Below are 18,150 nucleotides of genomic sequence, written 5' to 3' on the forward strand. Positions count from 1 at the left end.
ACATAGATTTACAGAGAAGGCAGGAGATGAAAGTAGCAAAAAATGGGTTGAGGAAAGAAGAGCAAAGCAAAGCAGAGCAAAAGAACCCACCTGCTAGGAGACAGAAAGGCACTGCATCCCAGGAAGCAGAAGGGTCTGGCCTCAAGGGCGCAGGCGAGGAGGCCGGCCCAGCAGCAGCAAGGGCGGCAGCTTGCATGAACAGAAGAACAGGCCAAGTGGGAATTCGTGGTTTACTGAATCTGCTGCACCGGCCTAGTGTACGCCTCACGCTAAGCCGAGACCAAATGCACGGGCTTCCATGATCTAGGAAGCCTCTGAAGTCTTCCATGGATTGTCTGTCAAAGGCCAGTTGAATGAACCTTTCCAAGGCCAACCAAGTTGGCGAGGACAGGACCGATCGGGCAGTAGCTCTTTTCCTTCCTCTCTAGGCCGTGTGGGTGGAGAAACTCCTCTTCTACTCCTGTCAGTTAAGAGGATTATGAGATCATTTCTTTTAAAAGGTTTTACTTAAGTGGATTTGAAAGGCAAACTGAGACACCAGAGCCTCAGACTGAGACTGCAGGTGAAAAAAAATCCCCTTGGGGAGGATACAGAGTGGCTTAAAAGCTTACAAGGTTTTGTTTGTTTGTTTGTTTTTAGAAAAACGTCTTTCCTCTTTCTTCCTTCTGGCAGAGGATCGGCTTCCCTGTGGCTCACAAGGCCCTCTGCGACTACACAGCAGCCCTCTGGCTAAATGTTCCCCGACGGCTTTTCAGTCAATACGTGTCTCTGGATATTTTGCCACTAACCAGCATAGACAAAATCCACGTAATAACATTGTAGCAGTATTTTAAAAGGCAAATGTTTGTTTTTAAAGAAAGTATCGGCAGGGATCAGGAAAATTTGTTACAACAAATTTCAGCAGCCAAATTTCTTTACAAGACACAAATTTTGAAGCGAGCTCTTCTAAAAGCTGTAAAAGAAAAAAACCTCCCAGCTTCCCGCCTTCGGCCACCCAGTGCTTTCCATCATGTCTCCTGCTTCCCTCCTGCTCGCCAGACCAGGGAGCCTCTTCACACCTGCCCTTCTTTCAGCCATCGCAGAAGCTGAGGCGTGTAGTAGGTGATGACGACATCGGCTCCTGCAAGAGAAGCGTTTCCAAAATGAATCGGCACAAACATGCCTGTGGTCCAAAGCCTTTTTTCGTAGAAGCCGCTTCACAGCTGATTCGGCCTGAGCAGGAAACTGGCCCATTTGCTCCTCCAGGGAAGGACCATCCTCCACAGCCAAGGCAGCTTGTTGGTGTTATTCTCCCAGGAATCCAACTGGTCCTTCGGCCTTCTTGGCACCCGCAGCGTCCTCCCCTCCCCCCCCCACAATGCTGGGCACTGGCTTTGGGCTCCACTTTGCAGAGGGACAGCGTTGGCAGAGGCAGCCCTGATTGCTCCTCTCCCCTCGCTCACCTGCTCGTCTGAACCCGGTCATGGCCTCCATCACTGCTGCCTTCAGGTCAAAGGCTCCGGCCTGTGCCCCATGCCACAGCATGGCAAACTCTCCCGAGACATGGTAGACAGCCAGGGGGTGGCTGGGGTGCTGGGGAAACACACACGTTTCTCAGCAGGGGGAGGGGGGCCAGGCACCCACTACTGCCCGCTCCCAGGGCAGGGGAAAGGGGGAGCTTACTTTGTCCTTCACTTCCCGCACAAGGTCAAGGTAGGGCATCCCAGGCTTTACCATCAGTATGTCTGCCCCCTCCTGCACATCCCGGTCCTGGAGAGGGAGAAATACAGCAGAGGGAGGTCACGTGGGGAGGAAGTGTAGCAGAACCACTTCACGGGACAGACAGGAGCCAAATCCAAGGCCTTGCTCAATGGGCAATCAAGCAGACAGGGAGAACAGCATCGTTCACATTCCTGAACTTCCAAGTCCTGACCTGGCTCTGCCAGAACACACATAAACACACACAGAGAGCTTGTTTTTTAGGCTAAAGCCTGCAAGTGGCCAGCCTTGCCTTGTCTGCCCTCTCCTCTGGACAACACACAGCAATACACATTCTCTTGTCTGTGGTCGTGGGGGCCTTGTCTGTTCCCCAACAGCAAAAGCCAACAGTCCTTTAAAGATAGGGCAAAAGATGAATCATCTCACATGCTGACTTCTCTGATCTGCAAACAGACTTTCACCTGATCCCTTGCGGAAAATAGCCTGCCTTGCCTAAGGCCCCAGTGGAAGCTTGCCAGTGGGGCCAGCCAGCCAGCCTCCTTCCCTCCCCTTCCTGGGCCAGGGAGGCCACGAGCATGGGCAGGAAAAGACAACCGTCTCTGCCGCAACAGACATTCAGCTGCAGACTCCTGCCCCCCCCCCCCCGGATTCTTTCTTTTGCCTTCTCAAAATAGGGCACCCCAAAGATAAATTAAAAATTGCTTGAAAATTGCAATTTACAAGGGCAGTTAAACTAAAAGCGATTGCATAAAGCAAAACAACTCCAGGGCAGAGAACGTGTTAGAAAATAACAGAAGCTGCCAGGCTAAAGCTCAAGGTCTGGCTAAGAGGCGGGAGGGTATCGCTGCCCTTGACACAGCCGGCAGGGTAGCAAGAAGCTGGTCTAACTGGGCCAGCCCCAGCAGCAACTCCTCAGGGAGCTTCTGCCTTTCTTTGCAAGAGTTCCCAGGCCTCCAGAATATGTGCCCCCCTGCCCCCTGCTAAGCATGGCCTGGAAGAGGAAAGCCTTGGTGAACTGTCCGCAGCCCCCGCGGGGCCCATTTGCTCTGAAAGCCCAGGTAGCCACTCACCGCTGCCCGCAGAGCCAACCCTCGAGATCCTGGAGGAAGCTGGTAGCACCGCCGGTCCCCAAAGGCGGGCTTGGATAAGGCCGCGTCTCTACATGAACCAGAAGAAATAAAGTGACCTCCTTTTGCTCCCCAGACACCAGAGGGGCCCATCAAGGCCTCTGATGGCTGCTCGGCTGCGTGAGCCTTTGGTCACGGGGATCCCCTTTCCCGACCACAGACAGCCCCGGCCACCCTCACCTGAAAGGGCCATAGAAGCAGGAAGCAAATTTGGCACTGTAGCTCAGGACCGACACCTGCAGGGACAGCACAGCCAACATGCACATTTCTCCGGATCCTGAGCACCCTCCCCCCAAGTGCCCTTCACCGCGCACGCACGCGCACGCACACACCCACACCGTGTTGCTGTTCAGAACCTGGAAGGCTGGACTTGCAGAGCTTCTGAAGGCAGCTCTGCACTTGGACTCGGGACTGGATCCATGTGTTTCAGCAACTGATGAAGGAGGCTCCTGGCCACACTTGTTCGGAGCCTGCTGGTCCCTCACACCTACCTTATTGCCCAGGTCATTGGCAAGCAAGGCTTCCTTGATTGCGTGGATGCGCCCATCCATCATGTCCGAGGGGGCCACGATGTGGCAGCCTGAGGGAGGGTGACAGGAGGTGTGAACTGGCAAGGGTGGCAGCTTCTCTGACTGGGCTTCCTCGAGGGAGGGAGAACGGGGCTGAGTGTGTCCCCGGGCGGGGGCCTGAGTATTGGCGGAGGTCCAGCCCCACTTCAGCTAAGCAGCCACCAGCCTGCTCCCAGCAGCTGCCCCAGAAATGCCCTGCAGCCCAGAGAGCGAGCGCCTCACCTGCCTTGGCGTAGGCCAGGGCCACCTCAGCCAGTCTCCGGCAGCTGGCCTCATTCTGAAGGGAGCCGTCCTGCCGAAGGAGACCTGCAAGGCAAGGAAAGTGTTACTAGTCCCCCTGCCTTCGCAGGCCCTCTGCGCCACTGGCCCAAGATCCAAAAGGAGAAGACGGCACAGGGGCTGATTGCCTACGCCAGCTATGAAGCCATCTGAACCTCTGAAAATCAGGCCTCTCGTCCTTTCCAAGCCCGGCAGCACTCACCACAGTGCCCATGCGAGGTATAAGGGCACAAGCAGACATCACACGCAATCAGCAGCTCGGGGAACAAGGAGCGGATCATCTGTATGGCCTGGATGACAGGCGTGTCTTTGGCATCGGCTGCAGAGCCGCGCTCATCCTGTGCAGCAGAGAGGGAGAAGCAACTGCCCACCTGCCTGCCTAGAAGCAAGACCCTCCGCCCAGTAGCCCTGGCTCAACCGCAGCTCAGAAGCACACCTTCATGGCCCGGCTTGGGACGCCAAAGATCAGCACGCACGTCAGCCCGTCAGCCACCAGGGGGCTGAGCAGCTCTTCCAGCTTGTTGACCCCGTGCCTGTGGGGAGAGAGTCAGTTGTGAGTTCAGCAGGGTTAGGGTTAGGAAAGGGAGGCAGACCCGAAAGAGCCAAATGGGTCAAGCCAAGGGGTTGGAACCCAGAGATTGTGTAGGACATGCTGGTATCTGTGAAGATTTTTTGGGGTGGGGGGGGGAAGGCATGGCAGACTGGGCTGGCCAATTCCAGCTCTCCTCATAGGGTTCCCAAAAATTAAAAGAAAAGAGATACGATCTCTAGCACTATAGAACATGATCTACCCAACTTTGGTTCCCTACAGATTTCAACCATTTTAAAATTTAAATTAAAAGAGAAATTTTGCTTTTCACATGGGTCCCCAAAGAAGCAGCCAGCATGGCCTCAGCCTTAATCTTCAGTAACAATGGGGTTCAAAGCAGCAGCCGATGCGGCAAGGAAGAGGGTGGGTGACTTCTCTGAGCTCAGGCACATGGACACAAGTGTTTCTTGCACAAGCAGGCTAAGGGAGTAACAGGCACACCCTGCCATCTCCCCAAGCGCTGGGCTGGGGTTTCCACACACTGTTATCTCCAGAAAGAGTTTTTTCTCAAGGGAAAGAAGAGCCCTTCAAAGCCTTTTTATCTTGCAGCTCAGCCCAGCCCAGCCCCATCTCGGGTCCAGGCAAAAGGGCGTGCATGTGTGCACATGCATGCGTGCGCACACACACACACACACTCCAGCCTACAGCTGCTTTAAAATGTTCTTTTGCAAGGTCTCTTTTTTCTCACCCCCCCCCCCCAAAAAAAAACAGCAGCTTTAAGGGGTGATTCTGAGGGAGGAAAAATCAAGGAAGGAGATCAGGAAAATATGCCTCCTCCCCCAGACCCCAATCCCAGGACTGTCTTCTGCCTCCCATGCCCCTTTCTCGACCGGCCTCTCCCAGGACCCTCTCCCACTCCACTCCACTCCTCCGAACAACTCACAGTCACCCGAAAGTGGGCCGGCCGCTCCCATGAGGAAGCCCGGGAGGGACGGAGGGCTCAGCGGCAGGCCTCTTCAATAGCGGGCAAGGGCCGGTTCTGGGGCCAGGAGCCCCGGTCCGGATAGGAGCCCCCCCCCTCCGACTTACCGAGCTTGCCCGGGCAGGCTGGCGATCGGCTCCACGGCATCCTGGCTATCCCTGGAAGGGTCGAGGAAGGGAGGCGCCGTCAGAGGGAAGGCGCCGCTCCTAAGGCCCAGGCCTCCGTGGCCCCAGGGACCCCGTCTGGCTCGGCGCCTCCGGGAGCGAGCGGCCCTCGGAAGCTCCCGGGGAGGCTGAAGGCGTCGCAACGGGAGGTCGCAGCCGCAGCCGCCGCCCGCCACCCCCCGCCTGCCGGAGCCGCCGCGGCACTTACGAGACGAAGATCGGGTAGACCAGATGCCGGGCGTGGAGGGCGGCGGCCGCCGCCTGCCACGAGCGAAGCACCGGGTGGAAGTAGCCGCCGTGCAGGGGCGGCTGAGCCTGCATCGCGCCGCTTCCCGAGCGCAAACCTCTCACCGTCGCGGGACGCCGGCCCCTCCGCACGCTCCGCTTCCGAGCAGGCAGGCTCTCCGGGCGGGCGGGCGGGCGGAGCGGCGGCTTCCTCCTCCGCCTCCTCCGCGAAGCCCCGCCCCGCTGAAAGGCCCAGCGCGGCGCTCCTGCGAGCCCCTCGGCCGCCAGCCTCCAAAGCGCCGCGACCGCGCAGCCCCCGCGCCCCAGGGTCGCACGCAAGTTCGCTCACAGGATGGGGCCGAGCCGGTCCCGGGCAGGCAAGCTCCCTCCCTGGCCCGCAGCGCGCCCGCCCGCCTAGGCAGGACGGGCTCTTTTCTGGCCGGCCGCCGCTTCGGGTCTCCTCCTTTCCGGCCGCAGACACGCGCAGCTAAGAACGAGCTCGCTCGGCTCTTACAGCCCAGGCCGCGTGTTTGGCGAGGAAAGCCCCTCGGCTCCCGCTTCAGGCTTTGAGGCTCCGTTTGGACGCAGCTAATGTCCACCCAGCCTCACCCGCAAACGCCGCGACCCGGAAGCCCTTTCCCCGCTGCTCTGCCTTCGGGGCTCTCTACCGTGTTGCCCCCTCCCCACCCGTGCCCGGTCAGCCTTTTGTTACAGAAGATGCAACGCTGCGCAAGTTTCCTTTTTGTTTATTAACACACAGCAAGCGTGACAGTAGATAACTTTTCGTTTTTTTAAATACAGTACATGGGTCAGCACATCGCCCTCACACAATCCCCCCCCCTCACGAAGACAAGCCAAGTGGTGGCGTTTTATAAAAATAGTGTGTCGCTACAAAAGTATAAATTAATGCTACCGGTATTAAGAAATATTAAACACAGTAAAACTTATGAGGATTAAGAAAAATATTCATTAATACCTGTAGAAAACTCTGGCCTAAAAATATTTTTTGTATATATTTTTTAAATTTTTCTGTTATCTCTTCTTTAAGATGACATTTAGATTTATGCAACTGTCCAAGGCAGCAAAGATGCCGTCTCGGAAGCGCCTCATATTGCCAGGAACGCCAAGCTACCCAACACAGGCGCTTTCCTCCCCGTGCCAGGCCTTTACGCACCACCATCCCTATTCCCAAGTGGGGAGGGGTCCGACAGGCTGCCTGCCTGCTGCTGGCTTTGGCTCCTGCTGACGTCTGCAGCAGTTTTAACCAACACACCAAGTGGCCAAAGACTAAACCCCTCCCTGTGACAACAGTTGGCAGTTGGCATTCAGAGGAAGCTCTCAATAAACACCAAAGAGGTAGAAAGAAAGTGTGAGGAGGGGTCATCTGTCCAAGCTGGCATCAGACCCATCTGCCGCTGGGTCAGGAGGAGGCCTTCCCTAATCCTTGGAACCTGTGCCCACAAGAAGAACCGCTTTGAGCCCTTTCCTGCAGCCGAAGGAAGTTCTTCACTCTTCGACCCTGCCATTGCCCTGTGGCCCACTGAGGTTCTCCCTCTCCCCGTGCTAAAGACGGTGGGTGACTCCTGAGTAAGTGCTCTTCAGCTTCTTGATTGCTCCGGTAGGAGGGATCACTCAGCAAACACATTTCCATCTTAGGAAATGCACGTACTTAAAAAACTCATCACCCTGGAGATTGTCTGCCTGAGGGTGAGAGGAAGGGGGAGACGACTTCTCAGGGATCACCTGCCACGATGCCACCTCCCCTGAGTCCTTCATGGTGACACAGACCCACCTATTTTGAGAGGCAGAGATGGGCACCTTCCGTTCAGGCAGACTCCCTCTTGGCAGCGGGGGGTGGCCTACAGGAGCCTAAGCCACAGCGCGAGAGACACAGATGTGGCCCACCAGCCCTGCCCACAGCCCGCTTTGGTGGCTGCATGCAAGCCCAGAGCAGACGGAGCGCAAGTGGGCAATGCCCCTTTCTCTGGACACTCAGCTCCTCCGTTTTGGACCCAACCAAGCCCTGCAACCGTGACTTAGGAGAAGGGCCCTGGCTCCCTCTCCAGTCAGAGAGGCTGGCAATGGGGCTGAAACAACTCCCCACCCCCCATTCCCAAACCAGCTTTGCAAAGGCAATAGTGGAGCTAATTTGTTACAACCTTAGACTCTTCCACACCATTGCTCCGGACTCTGGCTTTGTCCCAGCTTCTTCCCCTATATGCACAAGGATTGTCCGGATATTCTCCTACCCTGACATTCCTGTTGTTTGTGAAGTTCTTGCATCCCCACCGTTGCTGTTCTAGCACAAAGGCCTAATTAGTTTAAGAGTTGTACTCAGGGGCTTCCACGTACATCTGACTGCTCCCCGCCCCACAGGTTCTCTTCTCTCCCACTGTATCCCAGAATCCATTACAGGGGAGGCCATGCCTGTCCACCCCTAAGCATGGTGGTACCTGTGAGCAACTGTCCTGCATTTCATTCTCTCGCATGTGGATGTTTGAAAAATTAAAATGTAAGAGTTCTGGAATTCCAAAGATTCAGAATGGAATCCTCCTATCTTCATATTTATGGGGTTAGGCCTGCATTTCTTAAATATGAAAATTTGTAATAATCAGATCCACGAGAACACCTAAGGCAGATTTAAAAGAATGAGCAATTGATCTTAGAGATTAAATTACCTGCTTAAATGTAATAGCATTCCAAGAGTTAACGTATGCTCACAGGAACCCCCGTGTCCAGGGGAGGAAGGGAAGGAATATGAAGAGACCAGCAGGAGAAACATGTCTGCATGACAAACAGTTTAGTAAGACCAGAATTATAATAATCTAAATCTCATCATAGATCACAGTAACCTCCTCGTGGAGACGCCGCCTGGCCTATGCAGACATTAAAAGCTTAGAGGTGCAACCTGGAATGGGACAGCCCCCAAAGAGAAACAGCCCACACCATCACCCTTCCCTTGGGGTTGGGGGGGGGGAGAGGAAATGCAGCAGTGGATCACCCTGGGCTCTAAGGGGGGGAATCCGTTCCAGTGGCCAGCAGGGCTGGATACAGGCAGCCTCACAGTCTAAGCCCCTTTCAGGGGTCTCCAACAGCTGGCTGGAAGGAGGAGGAAAGCAGGCCTTAAAGAGAAGAGAAATGGGACGGGTCTCTTCTAAGCCACGCTGGGATGGCTCAGCTGCGGGCTGCCAGGTGGTGGGTGCCCTCTCCCGCAAGTGGCATCATTCCCTCTGCTGCTGGCGAGACCAAGAGCACCTCTACGGGCAGCAGGCAAGACTAGGAAACCCCTTCCACTCCTCTTGCCAACAATACTTTGAAGATAAACAGAACTGTGTGACAAAACTGCACCCTGCCTCCACTGGCCACCAACTGGCAGATCCTGCGGTTTGGGTCTGACTAATCAAAATGTCACCACCATCACCGTCCCCAGCTGCAACCCAAGAGAAACCACCAGGCCCCAGAGCAGGTGTGCCAGCAGCCCAGGCAGAATCCCAGCACCTCGACTCTGCGCTTACCTTCTACCTCCTCGCCAGTAAGAGTGAAGCCAGATGCTCAAAGGACAACTGCCTTGAGTCAACTATTGCTCTGAACGTGGAGACTGGACAAGAATATCAAAAAAGTTCTTACACAGCAAAGTGTCTCTGGAGGTCAGGAGGTGGACAGGAGGCGTGTTGCCGGCCGCCTGGCAGGGAAGAGATTCCTACTGATGTTTTATCGCTGGCATCCCGAGGAGACACAAAATGCCTCCCTGTGCCTCTTCTCAAGCCAACTGCAAAAACACGAATGGCCACGGAGTTTAGACAGAGCAGCTAGCCAGGACTTTAACAGGAGGGCTATGTATCCTTTTCTGCAAAATATTCTTTCAGGTTTTAATTTCCCCACCCCCCCCCTTTTTTTTTTTTCCTTAAGAGAAGTCAAGTTACTGGTATCAAAATCAGGTAGCTTTTTTCTCCTGGATTTTTTTCTTTTTAATTCTTCAAGTCTCCGTTCCTGACTTGGAGGTTTCTGAAAGACAGCTGCCTGCAAATGCGACATGATTTATGTTGCCAACAGGAAGCCTTGAACGCCCCTCATAGGAGGAGCCACCCAGTGTGGCCAAAAACTAGCAGAAATCAAGGCTGACCGTCCCTGGCATCAGGGCTCAGAAGAGGGGAAGGAAAACAGAAGGGGGAGTTGGGGGTGGAGGGAGGGGTTATTTCTGAAAAGAGTATTAATGAAACAACCATTCAAGTTAATTTAGAAACTCAGCTGCCTAAAGACTCCAGACTAACCGGCCTGCCCTCTTCAAAACGTGAGGAGGTTTTATCAAGTTCACACAGAAACCTCAAGGATGGAGCGTGTTTCGAGCAGAGGTGTGCTTCTCACCTGCATTCCTTTCCAGGGAGCTTTTTATATACATATTAATATAGAGGTATCAATATGTGTATCAAAAGCACTTTTTATTTCCCAGGCGCTCCGGATGAGGTCCACAGTGTTTGCGAGTGGCTGGGACATGTTCTGGGAGGATGCCGCTCCCTCCCAGACCCCCCTCCTCGTTTTAAAGCATGTTGGACTTCAAGAACATGAGCTTGTTCATATCCTCAGGACTCAGCAGTCGCCGCCTCTTTATCAGGAGGGCTTGTTCACACATGTTGACGCAGTTGCTTCTGGCCCCCACAGCGGGCACTGCCAGGAGCCAGAAGGCCAGCCTGGCCAGCTTGGTATGCTTCTGCGTCACACAGGACCAGTACTGGAAAAGGTCAGGGGCCGCCTGGAAAAGGGGCTCTTGCAAGTAGTCATAGACCTCGCTTTTGCCCGACCGGTCTTCCTCCCGAGTCGGAGAACTCTCACTCGAGGTCCGAGACTTTTTGGAGGCAGGCTCAAAATCGGGCTCCTCGGCCCAGGATTCCTTCACCTCGTGGATCAGTTCACACACCTTGCCGACGATCTCCTCATGCTGGTAAGGGGGGACTGGGCGCAGTTTCTGCTGAGGGTCCAGAATCATGGCCACCTTGTGGGCCGAGTGCACCTTGAAGTTCTCCTTCAGGGCTTCCAGGAAAAGGTGGCACAGCTTGCTGACAATGCCTGCGTCGTTGGCCTTTGAGGTGAAGAGTTTCTCCAGTTTCACGTAGGTAGGCAGCACCAACTGCAACGTGGGCCGGCTCTCGTTGCTCAGTTCAATCACGGCATGTTTCACCGGAGCCAGGATGGCTGCTAGGTTGCTCAGCAGGTGCTTGTTGAGGTTCTGGATAAGGTTTAGCTTCTTGGCCCGGCTATAAAACTCGCAGATCTGCTCGTAGCGTTCGTGGACAAGCAGCAGAGAGTCCGTAATGGAGTTCCAGCAGGGGGGAGGAGAGGTCTCCTCCAGGGAGCCAAAGGTCTCTTTGGAGATCCCTGCAGAGCCCGCCAGGTCCTCGCAGACATTCAGCAGCTCAATGACCTCGTGCATGTTGCGTGCTTGGAGGGTGCGCTTGTTAAGCACGCTCTGCACCACGGAGGTCAAGGCACACGCAGAGCAACGCAAACACATGCCCGCCTTGGAAAATGCAGAGGAATTCACCTTGCAGTCTGTGACGTACACGGTCCGGATCTCAGACATAACAAACTCGGAAAGCACGTTTTGCACCCACTGGTGGACCAAGTCCCCGTTATCGCGAACGTCCACTCCTTTGATCCCCAGGACGTAACTCTTGATGCAGCTGCCTTCTGCCTGGTACGCAGTCAGAATATAGCAGGAATCGGGGCCAACGCTCTGCGAGTGACAGGTGACGCCAATGCCCAAGCAGGCATTGCTGCCAAGAGCACAGGTGACCTTCACTTTCACCTGGTTGTACATCCGGGGCAAGTGCTTGAGGGCTAGCGTGTTGAAGTTGCCAAGGATCTCCGTAACAGAGAAGGCGCCATAGCGAGCACCGTTGTCAACCAGACTTTGTGCCAGTTTAACAAACTCTTTGCCGCTCACCACACTCAGTGTCCCCAGATCAGCGCACATCACCCTCAGCAGCCTCTCGGCTATGTTCTGTCGCTCCTTCTCGGGGATGGGGCTGTTCGGGAGAGAGCTACCAGCTGTCGCTGCAGACGAGGAAGAAAAAAAGATTTTCAACAGGCAATGAGATTTGAGGAGTGCAAATCAATTATAATTATTCGCTACTAAAAGCTATGGAATTTTTTGTTTAAAGCAGTGACATGCACTTGTGATTAGCAAACATACCTCCCCTGCCTCTGGCATGAAAAAAGAAATATTCCATTGGAGAGGATGTAGTTGTTTTTCCAATAAACCCCCACATCTATTACAAATATTCTGCCTTAACTGCAGTTCTTTATTAGGCATTTTTAAATCACCTTCTTCCTCCTTCTAGAACTTTAAAGACAACCTTCTCCAGACTGTGTCATTATCCCCTACCACCCCCATCGCAAGACACCAAGAAAGAGTGGCATGCGTGCAATACCCACCCACAAGGGCACCAACTGGCCAAAGGGGAGAATGACTGGAGACACCTCTGCTCTCAGCCCTGGCAGCAGCTGAGGCCTTTTGGTCTCGCATTCTGAACTTCGGAGCCAGGAGCACAGAAGGAAATCCTTTGCATAAAGAGGGGGTCTCGTGCTCCCTTTAGACTGAGAGAGAATCGGGGCACCTGTCTGTGCCCTCCGCTTGCTGTGGTCCCCGTTGGCCTACATAGAGGAGGAGGGACCCTGGGAGCCTTGTCTGGGAGGCCACGAAGAGACCCATCCATGAAAATGATGATTCCTTGGGGTATGGCATGATGCTATTTGGGGGGGGGGACCCCAGGAACCAGCTGGCCCATTTCCTCCTGCTTGACTGGTTCTCCCATAGTACACATACTGTTGTTGGAGTTGTTCCTCTGTGGCTGCGGCTTCCATTTCTCTTCCACCAGAGCTGGAGGTGACCTGGGCTGGTTGTTTTCATTGTCAGCTGAGGGGCCAAGAGGCACAGACAGGAAGTGACTGCACTGATTCTGTCTCAGGGAGTAGCAAGTCAACAATGCAGGCTTCCCAAGTCACACAATTGCCAACACCTCCCCAAGTCACGAAGTCCAGCAGCAGCCAATGGCCTCTGCTTCCCTGGGCAGCTCCCACAACGCAATGCTGGAAGCTGCCTTTCACCAGGCCGAGGGCAACTACAGCCACGCAGATGCACATCTGCCCATACTCCCCTGCAAAAGGGGAGATCCAGGGTGGGCCCCAGGGAAGAAAAGTGGGTCTTGGCAAAGATCTGTAACACAGGAGAGCACCACCATGTGCCACGTATTCCAGCATAGACAAGACTTATAATTTTTGCTGCCTTTCCTTGAAATTTGAGTTGTCCATAGTGGCAATGCACACTAAACTGCAGTTCAACCACATAGTGTAATGCTGGTGAAAATTGCACACTTATCCTGAGAGATCAGATGCATTGAAGGGAGAGGCCAAAATCCTTACACCACACCCTGCAGAATCGCATACAGATTGCCGTTTTACTTCAGAGCCACACAGAAACAGAGTGGATAAGCCTCTCTTGATGGTCCAAATTCACTTGCTTTGGAAGTAGCCTTGCTGAACTCCCCGGGGCCCCAGTTTGCTCATCATTGTTCCCCATCATGATCTTTTGGTTCCCCTAGCAAGCCTTGGGCTTCCCTCTACAATTTCCCCCTCAAAGATGTAGATAGACTGGCTTGTCTTGTGCTTTCCCAGTCAGAGTTTACTATGCTTGCTTGAAGTCAAAAGGAGGGGGCAACTACAAGTTTCAATTTCCACCCCACATTCCAATATGCTGCTAATGATGGCATCCTGACATTTCCAAGGCTTGCCCTGCGCTTTGAAATGGCATTTATCCCAATCTCTGCCAATTAGCAACCGTTCAGTCCTAAGCTTCCCTGCCACCCTCCTGCTGTATTGACTGCACATTTCCTAAAATAGTCAGGATCATCTCTTTTTATCAAATCTCAACTATGTCCCTCCATCAAAGGTTGGGAGCTTCTGACAGGTTATTAAAAGCTTCTAATCTTGGCCTTCATCTGTTTGTTGGCAACATTCACTGCTGGACAAGAGGACAATTGCTAAGATATCATCCTCGGTTGTGGAAAGGGGAAGCACAGGTTTTCAGAGGAGAGAGACCAACATTGGCACAGACCATTCTACCAAACTGCAGATTTCCTGTGGGCCTGGCGCTCTTCCTTAGAGGCGTTTGGAGCAACCAAGAGGCTTACCTGCGTGGGACTGCATGTGCTCAAGGAGATTGTTGTAGAACTGGAACTGAATGCCACAGGCACCACAGGTGTATGGCTCTGAAAGGAGGAGGCCAAGAAGGAGCATTAAGAGGACTGGGCGCTGGTCAACTGAACAGCAACAGACTATATTCAAGATAACAGAGATGCAAATCAGGATCAAAATTAATACTAGTTAATTAAGGATCCTCCAGGTGTTAATGATACAAGTCCCACAACCTGGCTGGCCACTGCCCAGCATGACCAGGAGAGTCAGCATCTAAAACATGTGGACGATGCCCACTCAGTGCAGAGAGGAGCCCCATGCAGGAGGGGGAGAGAGGAAGAGAGGGAGACCATCCTTAACTACTAACAGAGTAAGGGGGAAAGAAGCCTCTCGCTTGGCCAGAGCACAGCAAGGTCTCCAGCTTCCTTCTGCCCCCACCTCAAACCCAAATTCCCAAAACTGAGAAGTGTCTCCCTCTGCGTGTCTATGGAGGTTCTCAGTCATGCATGTCATGGTTGTCCCAAAGGTGCTTTTTTTCTTCAAAAGGAAACTGTACAAGTCCAGTCGCCTCCCCCCCCCCAAGCACAAAAAACCCCCCAAACACCTTTAGGGCATCCCCATGTACTCTTCCGGAAGCCATACTGAATCATGCCAAAAACCCACTGAGTGCGGCATTTCCTCAAGTCAGACAGTGAGTCCTGATGCTGGCCCCCAACCAGCATGTTGTCTCTAGGTTTTGGCCTGATGTCTCCTCCTCCGTGGGTGGCTAAGCCTTCTTTTAAATCCACCTAGAGCTCTGGTTATTTCTGCACCAAAAGCAGTCAACTCAATGCAATTGTGCACAGTCCCCTTCTACCTGCCATTTTATGCTTAGGCATTTCTTCCTGGGCCAGTCTTCTATTATCTGGATCATGATTGTAATATTTCTGCCATTTTTCCTATTCTGTAAAGGTGACGTATGCCAAGGAAACCACAGTAAGAATAAGAGAAAACAACTCCAACAGACTTAAAATCTAAAGCATTATGCAGAGGGGTAAAAAAATGCCCAACACAAGAGAGTAATAATCAGACTATAATTAGAATGAAAAAGATTTAGGACTTAGTAAGTCCTTAAGATAAACTGCAAAGACTTAGCGCTAAAATGCCAACCGAGGCTATATTAAGGGGAACAATTGTATCCACGGTTAAGATTGACAGCACCTAAATCTGATCAACAAGTGTAAGTCCTCATGGGGTAAAACGGGACAAACCCAGAGGGGAGAACGCAACGTCTGATCTGCAGGTGAGCACAGAGCAGAGCCCCAAGATGACACTTCTTCCAATCCTCTGACACCAACCTTGCCCCTGAACCTTCTGTCCATTTATGACCGCTGTCCAGCTGCATAAGAGATCATCCTTGTGGCAAGATGGGCATCTGCCTCTGAGGACCTCCCAGCTAAAGCATCAGGCAACCTTTTCCAAAGCGGATCCCAGCCCAACAGAAGGCTGGCAGGCAGGGCAAAAAGGTGCCGATCAGCAGCGGATCCAGACTACGCTTCCGACTCTCTGCCACAGGACCTCCTGCCAACTAGCACGACTTCCTTCGCATAGCGTCCCCCAAACAATGCTGGCGAAAGGCTGGCCCCATTCAAGCGCAGACCGCAGGGGGCAACGCAGCCTCTTGGGAGGCGGCCCCACTGCTGCCCAGAGTCCACTGCTTCTGAGCGGAATGGGAGAGGCCAGACCTGGAAGCCCGTGGCTGAACAGAGAGGGGCAGAGTGGACATTGCTGACCCCAAGAGAGAGCTCTGATCAGTCAAGGCTGCTGATGCTAAAAAAACGTTTGAGCTGAACCATTGACTTAAGCTGAAATGACCTGAATTGGCCAAAGGCTCTGGTGGCCATTGGGTGGGGAAGGGGTGATTTAAGACATCCATTGCACTTACTTTGCAAAAGCGGTAAAGGATTTGAAACCAGAGGACTGGCCGTTTCTGCAAAAAAGAAAAGAGATGCAGACATTGAAACCAAGGTGAGCCCCTCCCGTCTCCCCTGCTGATTCCTCATTTGGGGACTGGGGCAAAACCTACAAAAGGGGACGGGGCAGCCCCAGGCCTTGCAGAGGGTATGGCTGCCAGCCTGGCCAAGGGTTAGTCACTCCAAGACTGCCACTGAGCAGCTTTTGGGGGGCTGTTCTACATGCTCTGGTCAAGCAGCAGGTACAGCAGCCCTAACAGCCTGCCAGCCCCAAGTCACCCCATGAGTAATGCAAGCACAACACTGGGGACCTAGGAGTAATAAGGAACTGTGCACTTTATAGGAAGCGACTGATTTTATGTTATCAAATTTATTTGCCCCTGTCTCGTGATTCAGATGACTCTAAGCAGTTTTTTTCAAAGAACTCTGCCAAGAATCTTTGACAAATGTGTAAAAAAGGCCCCAACTAGGCCACCTTGGTCTACTGGATCCAAAGCCCTAAGCCAACGGCCACAACACACCACTTGGGCCAGCAAATTGCACAACTGTGTCACACATTCACTGTGAAGAAACACAGCCTTCTTACCAAGCCAGGCAAGCTGCTGTCTTCTGCTTAATGCTATGGACAGCATCGTTACTACTGTGGAGGGCAACAAAGCTGCTGAGACGTCTGCTCCATGCCCGAAGATCTCCCGCAGCCAAGCAAGAGACTATTCTGCATTTGAAGAGGCTTCTCCTAATGCAGAGGACTACAAAACTGAACAGAGTAGATGGATAGCGTATATCAAGTTCCATTATGTCCCCATTTGAATCTGCATTCCAGAAAGGAGTGTCTGACTGTCACCTTCCTGTCCCGCATATCATTTGGGAAGTGTCTATTTGTCCCTCGGTAGCAACAAAGGCCCTCTGCATGCATCACAGGTGTCCTGCTAGAAAGCAGCATGAACCATCTCAGCCTCATCTGTTGTGGCTGCTCTTTCCTGACCTTTCAAAGACGGGATGCAAAGTGGACACTCAGCTCTCGGGGGCCAACTGAGTAATGGAAGTTGCTGCAGCGAAAGCTTCCTTCCATAAAGACACCAGTGGCACCCAGGATCTCAAGGTCACTGGGCCTCCTTGGTTCATGAAAGGGAGCGGGTGTGCCGACTCTGTGCCCTTGAAGCCAAAGCACCAGGCGCAGAGAGACGGGAACTGAGCGCTGTGCTGCAGGAACTTTTGAAAACCATCGACCAAGCTGTACGAGCCAAAAAGCACAACCATCACCATGCCTTTCCCTGTTCTTCACTTCCCTACGGCCTCCCCCTCTGGGACAAAGGAGTTTTTGGCTGCCGTCTCTGCCTTCTTCCCCACATTATAAACAGGGGTGCATCCTCAAGGGAGGCAGAGTGCCCACACCAGGCAGAAAGACCGTCCTCTAAGTCTTCCTCATCTCCACCTGCACGTTTGGGGGTCATGAGTCACTGCTCACCTACTTTATGATTTCTTGATTAAAAAAATAAGATGATCCAGATGTACAGCACCAAGAGAAAATAATACAGATGTTGCTCAGACATGTGCGAAGTGCACACCAAATTTGTGTACATTTAACAAAAAAGGGTCCAGTTAATGTATTTCACCTCTAACTCACATTACAGCTGTTTTTGAGAAATCACTTGAAACTCAAAAAAGACGGCCACATAAAAAGATGGTTTCTAATTTCTTAGAAAATTTAAATCTAAGGTTGCAGAATTTAGTTAACAAATCAATTTAAAAGATTTTCTTCTCTCTCACAGCCGCTTTCTCCACCACTAACAGTCCAATGAGAAGAGGTCTCAGCGCAGGTGATTCCCAGAAATGCAATAAAAATGCAGGTGAGGCTTCACCGCTGGACAGTCCCATCTTTCCTGCAATTCCTCCCGTGATGTCCGAGTGCATCCCGCTTCTGTCAGAGAGCTGAGCTGGAGACGCTTCTGTTTCTAAAGAGACTTTTCTCTTCGCAACACTCATGCTTTTGACAGAACAGTTTTTTCTGAGTATATGCCGTTTATAAACAAGGAAGCCATGATCTGATCCCTAGACCTTATTGATGAGAAAATATAACTAGTTTAATTAATTAAAAATATCAGAATTCCCTTTAGTGAGATCAGATCATATGTCACTTTATTTCAAGCACCACTGCTAACCACAGTCTATTGCAAATGGATCAGAAGAGTTTGTTATGAAAGAACTGGCTTTGTTCTAATGGTTTTGGGAGTCTAACGGGAATTGGACTAGATGACCTCCAAGGTCCCTTCCAACTCTGTTATTCTGTGTTATATGTGTATGGCAGGCTGCAGGGCCACTTCTTCTCTCTCCCTCACAAGGAGATGCCATTTTCTCCCCCCCCCCACCACCAAAAGTTTCTACCAGGCTTCTCTCCCATTTCCTAATTGGCTTCTCTCCAATTCGCAGAACAT

The 18,150-nt window shown here is 52.6% G+C and overlaps 2 protein-coding genes across 8 annotated transcripts in view; both read right to left on the reverse strand.

Moving 5' to 3' along the window:
• Window positions 1-487: 487 nt before the first annotated feature.
• On the reverse strand, window positions 488-5,775 carry ALAD (aminolevulinate dehydratase). The gene is made up of 11 exons (XM_039344864.1): window positions 5,557-5,775; window positions 5,292-5,342; window positions 4,110-4,206; window positions 3,876-4,011; window positions 3,617-3,700; window positions 3,317-3,405; window positions 3,006-3,061; window positions 2,769-2,856; window positions 1,663-1,749; window positions 1,443-1,572; window positions 488-1,120 (listed from the first exon to the last, which is right to left on the reverse strand). Exons 1-11 carry the CDS (start codon window positions 5,667-5,669, stop codon window positions 1,053-1,055), a joined length of 999 nt encoding a protein of 332 aa, XP_039200798.1. The 5' UTR covers window positions 5,670-5,775; the 3' UTR covers window positions 488-1,052.
• A 527-nt stretch (window positions 5,776-6,302) lies between these two features.
• ZNF618 (zinc finger protein 618) overlaps window positions 6,303-18,150 on the reverse strand; it is a 43,545-nt gene continuing 31,697 nt past the window's right edge. For 4 of the 7 annotated variants that reach the window (XM_039344859.1, XM_039344858.1, XM_039344860.1 and 1 more), the window contains 4 exons: window positions 15,688-15,732; window positions 13,760-13,837; window positions 12,397-12,486; window positions 6,303-11,624 (listed from right to left, as the gene is read on the reverse strand). In XM_039344859.1, the coding sequence (XP_039200793.1) occupies window positions 10,111-11,624; window positions 12,397-12,486; window positions 13,760-13,837; window positions 15,688-15,732 (1,727 nt within the window). In that variant the 3' untranslated portion in view covers window positions 6,303-10,110. The remainder of the gene's footprint in view (window positions 11,625-12,396; window positions 12,487-13,759; window positions 13,838-15,687; window positions 15,733-18,150) is intronic. The other 3 variants (XM_039344862.1, XM_039344861.1, XM_039344857.1) reach the window with 1 other exon arrangement.

This window comes from Crotalus tigris, unplaced genomic scaffold, assembly GCF_016545835.1.
Source record: "Crotalus tigris isolate CLP2741 ecotype Arizona unplaced genomic scaffold, ASM1654583v1 scf7180000017940.1788314, whole genome shotgun sequence".
NCBI lineage: Eukaryota > Metazoa > Chordata > Lepidosauria > Squamata > Viperidae > Crotalus > Crotalus tigris.

Coding starts and splice junctions, on each gene's coding strand:
- ALAD (XM_039344864.1), bottom strand. CDS start 5,669: ATGCAGGCTCAGCCGCCCCTGCACGGCGGCTACTTCCACCCGGTGCTT. Junction 3,406..3,616: donor CCTGGCCTACGCCAAGGCAG/GTGAGGCGCTCG, acceptor ACCCTCCCTCAG/GCTGCCACATCGTGGCCCCC. Junction 1,573..1,662: donor TGCGGGAAGTGAAGGACAAA/GTAAGCTCCCCC, acceptor GTGTTTCCCCAG/CACCCCAGCCACCCCCTGGC.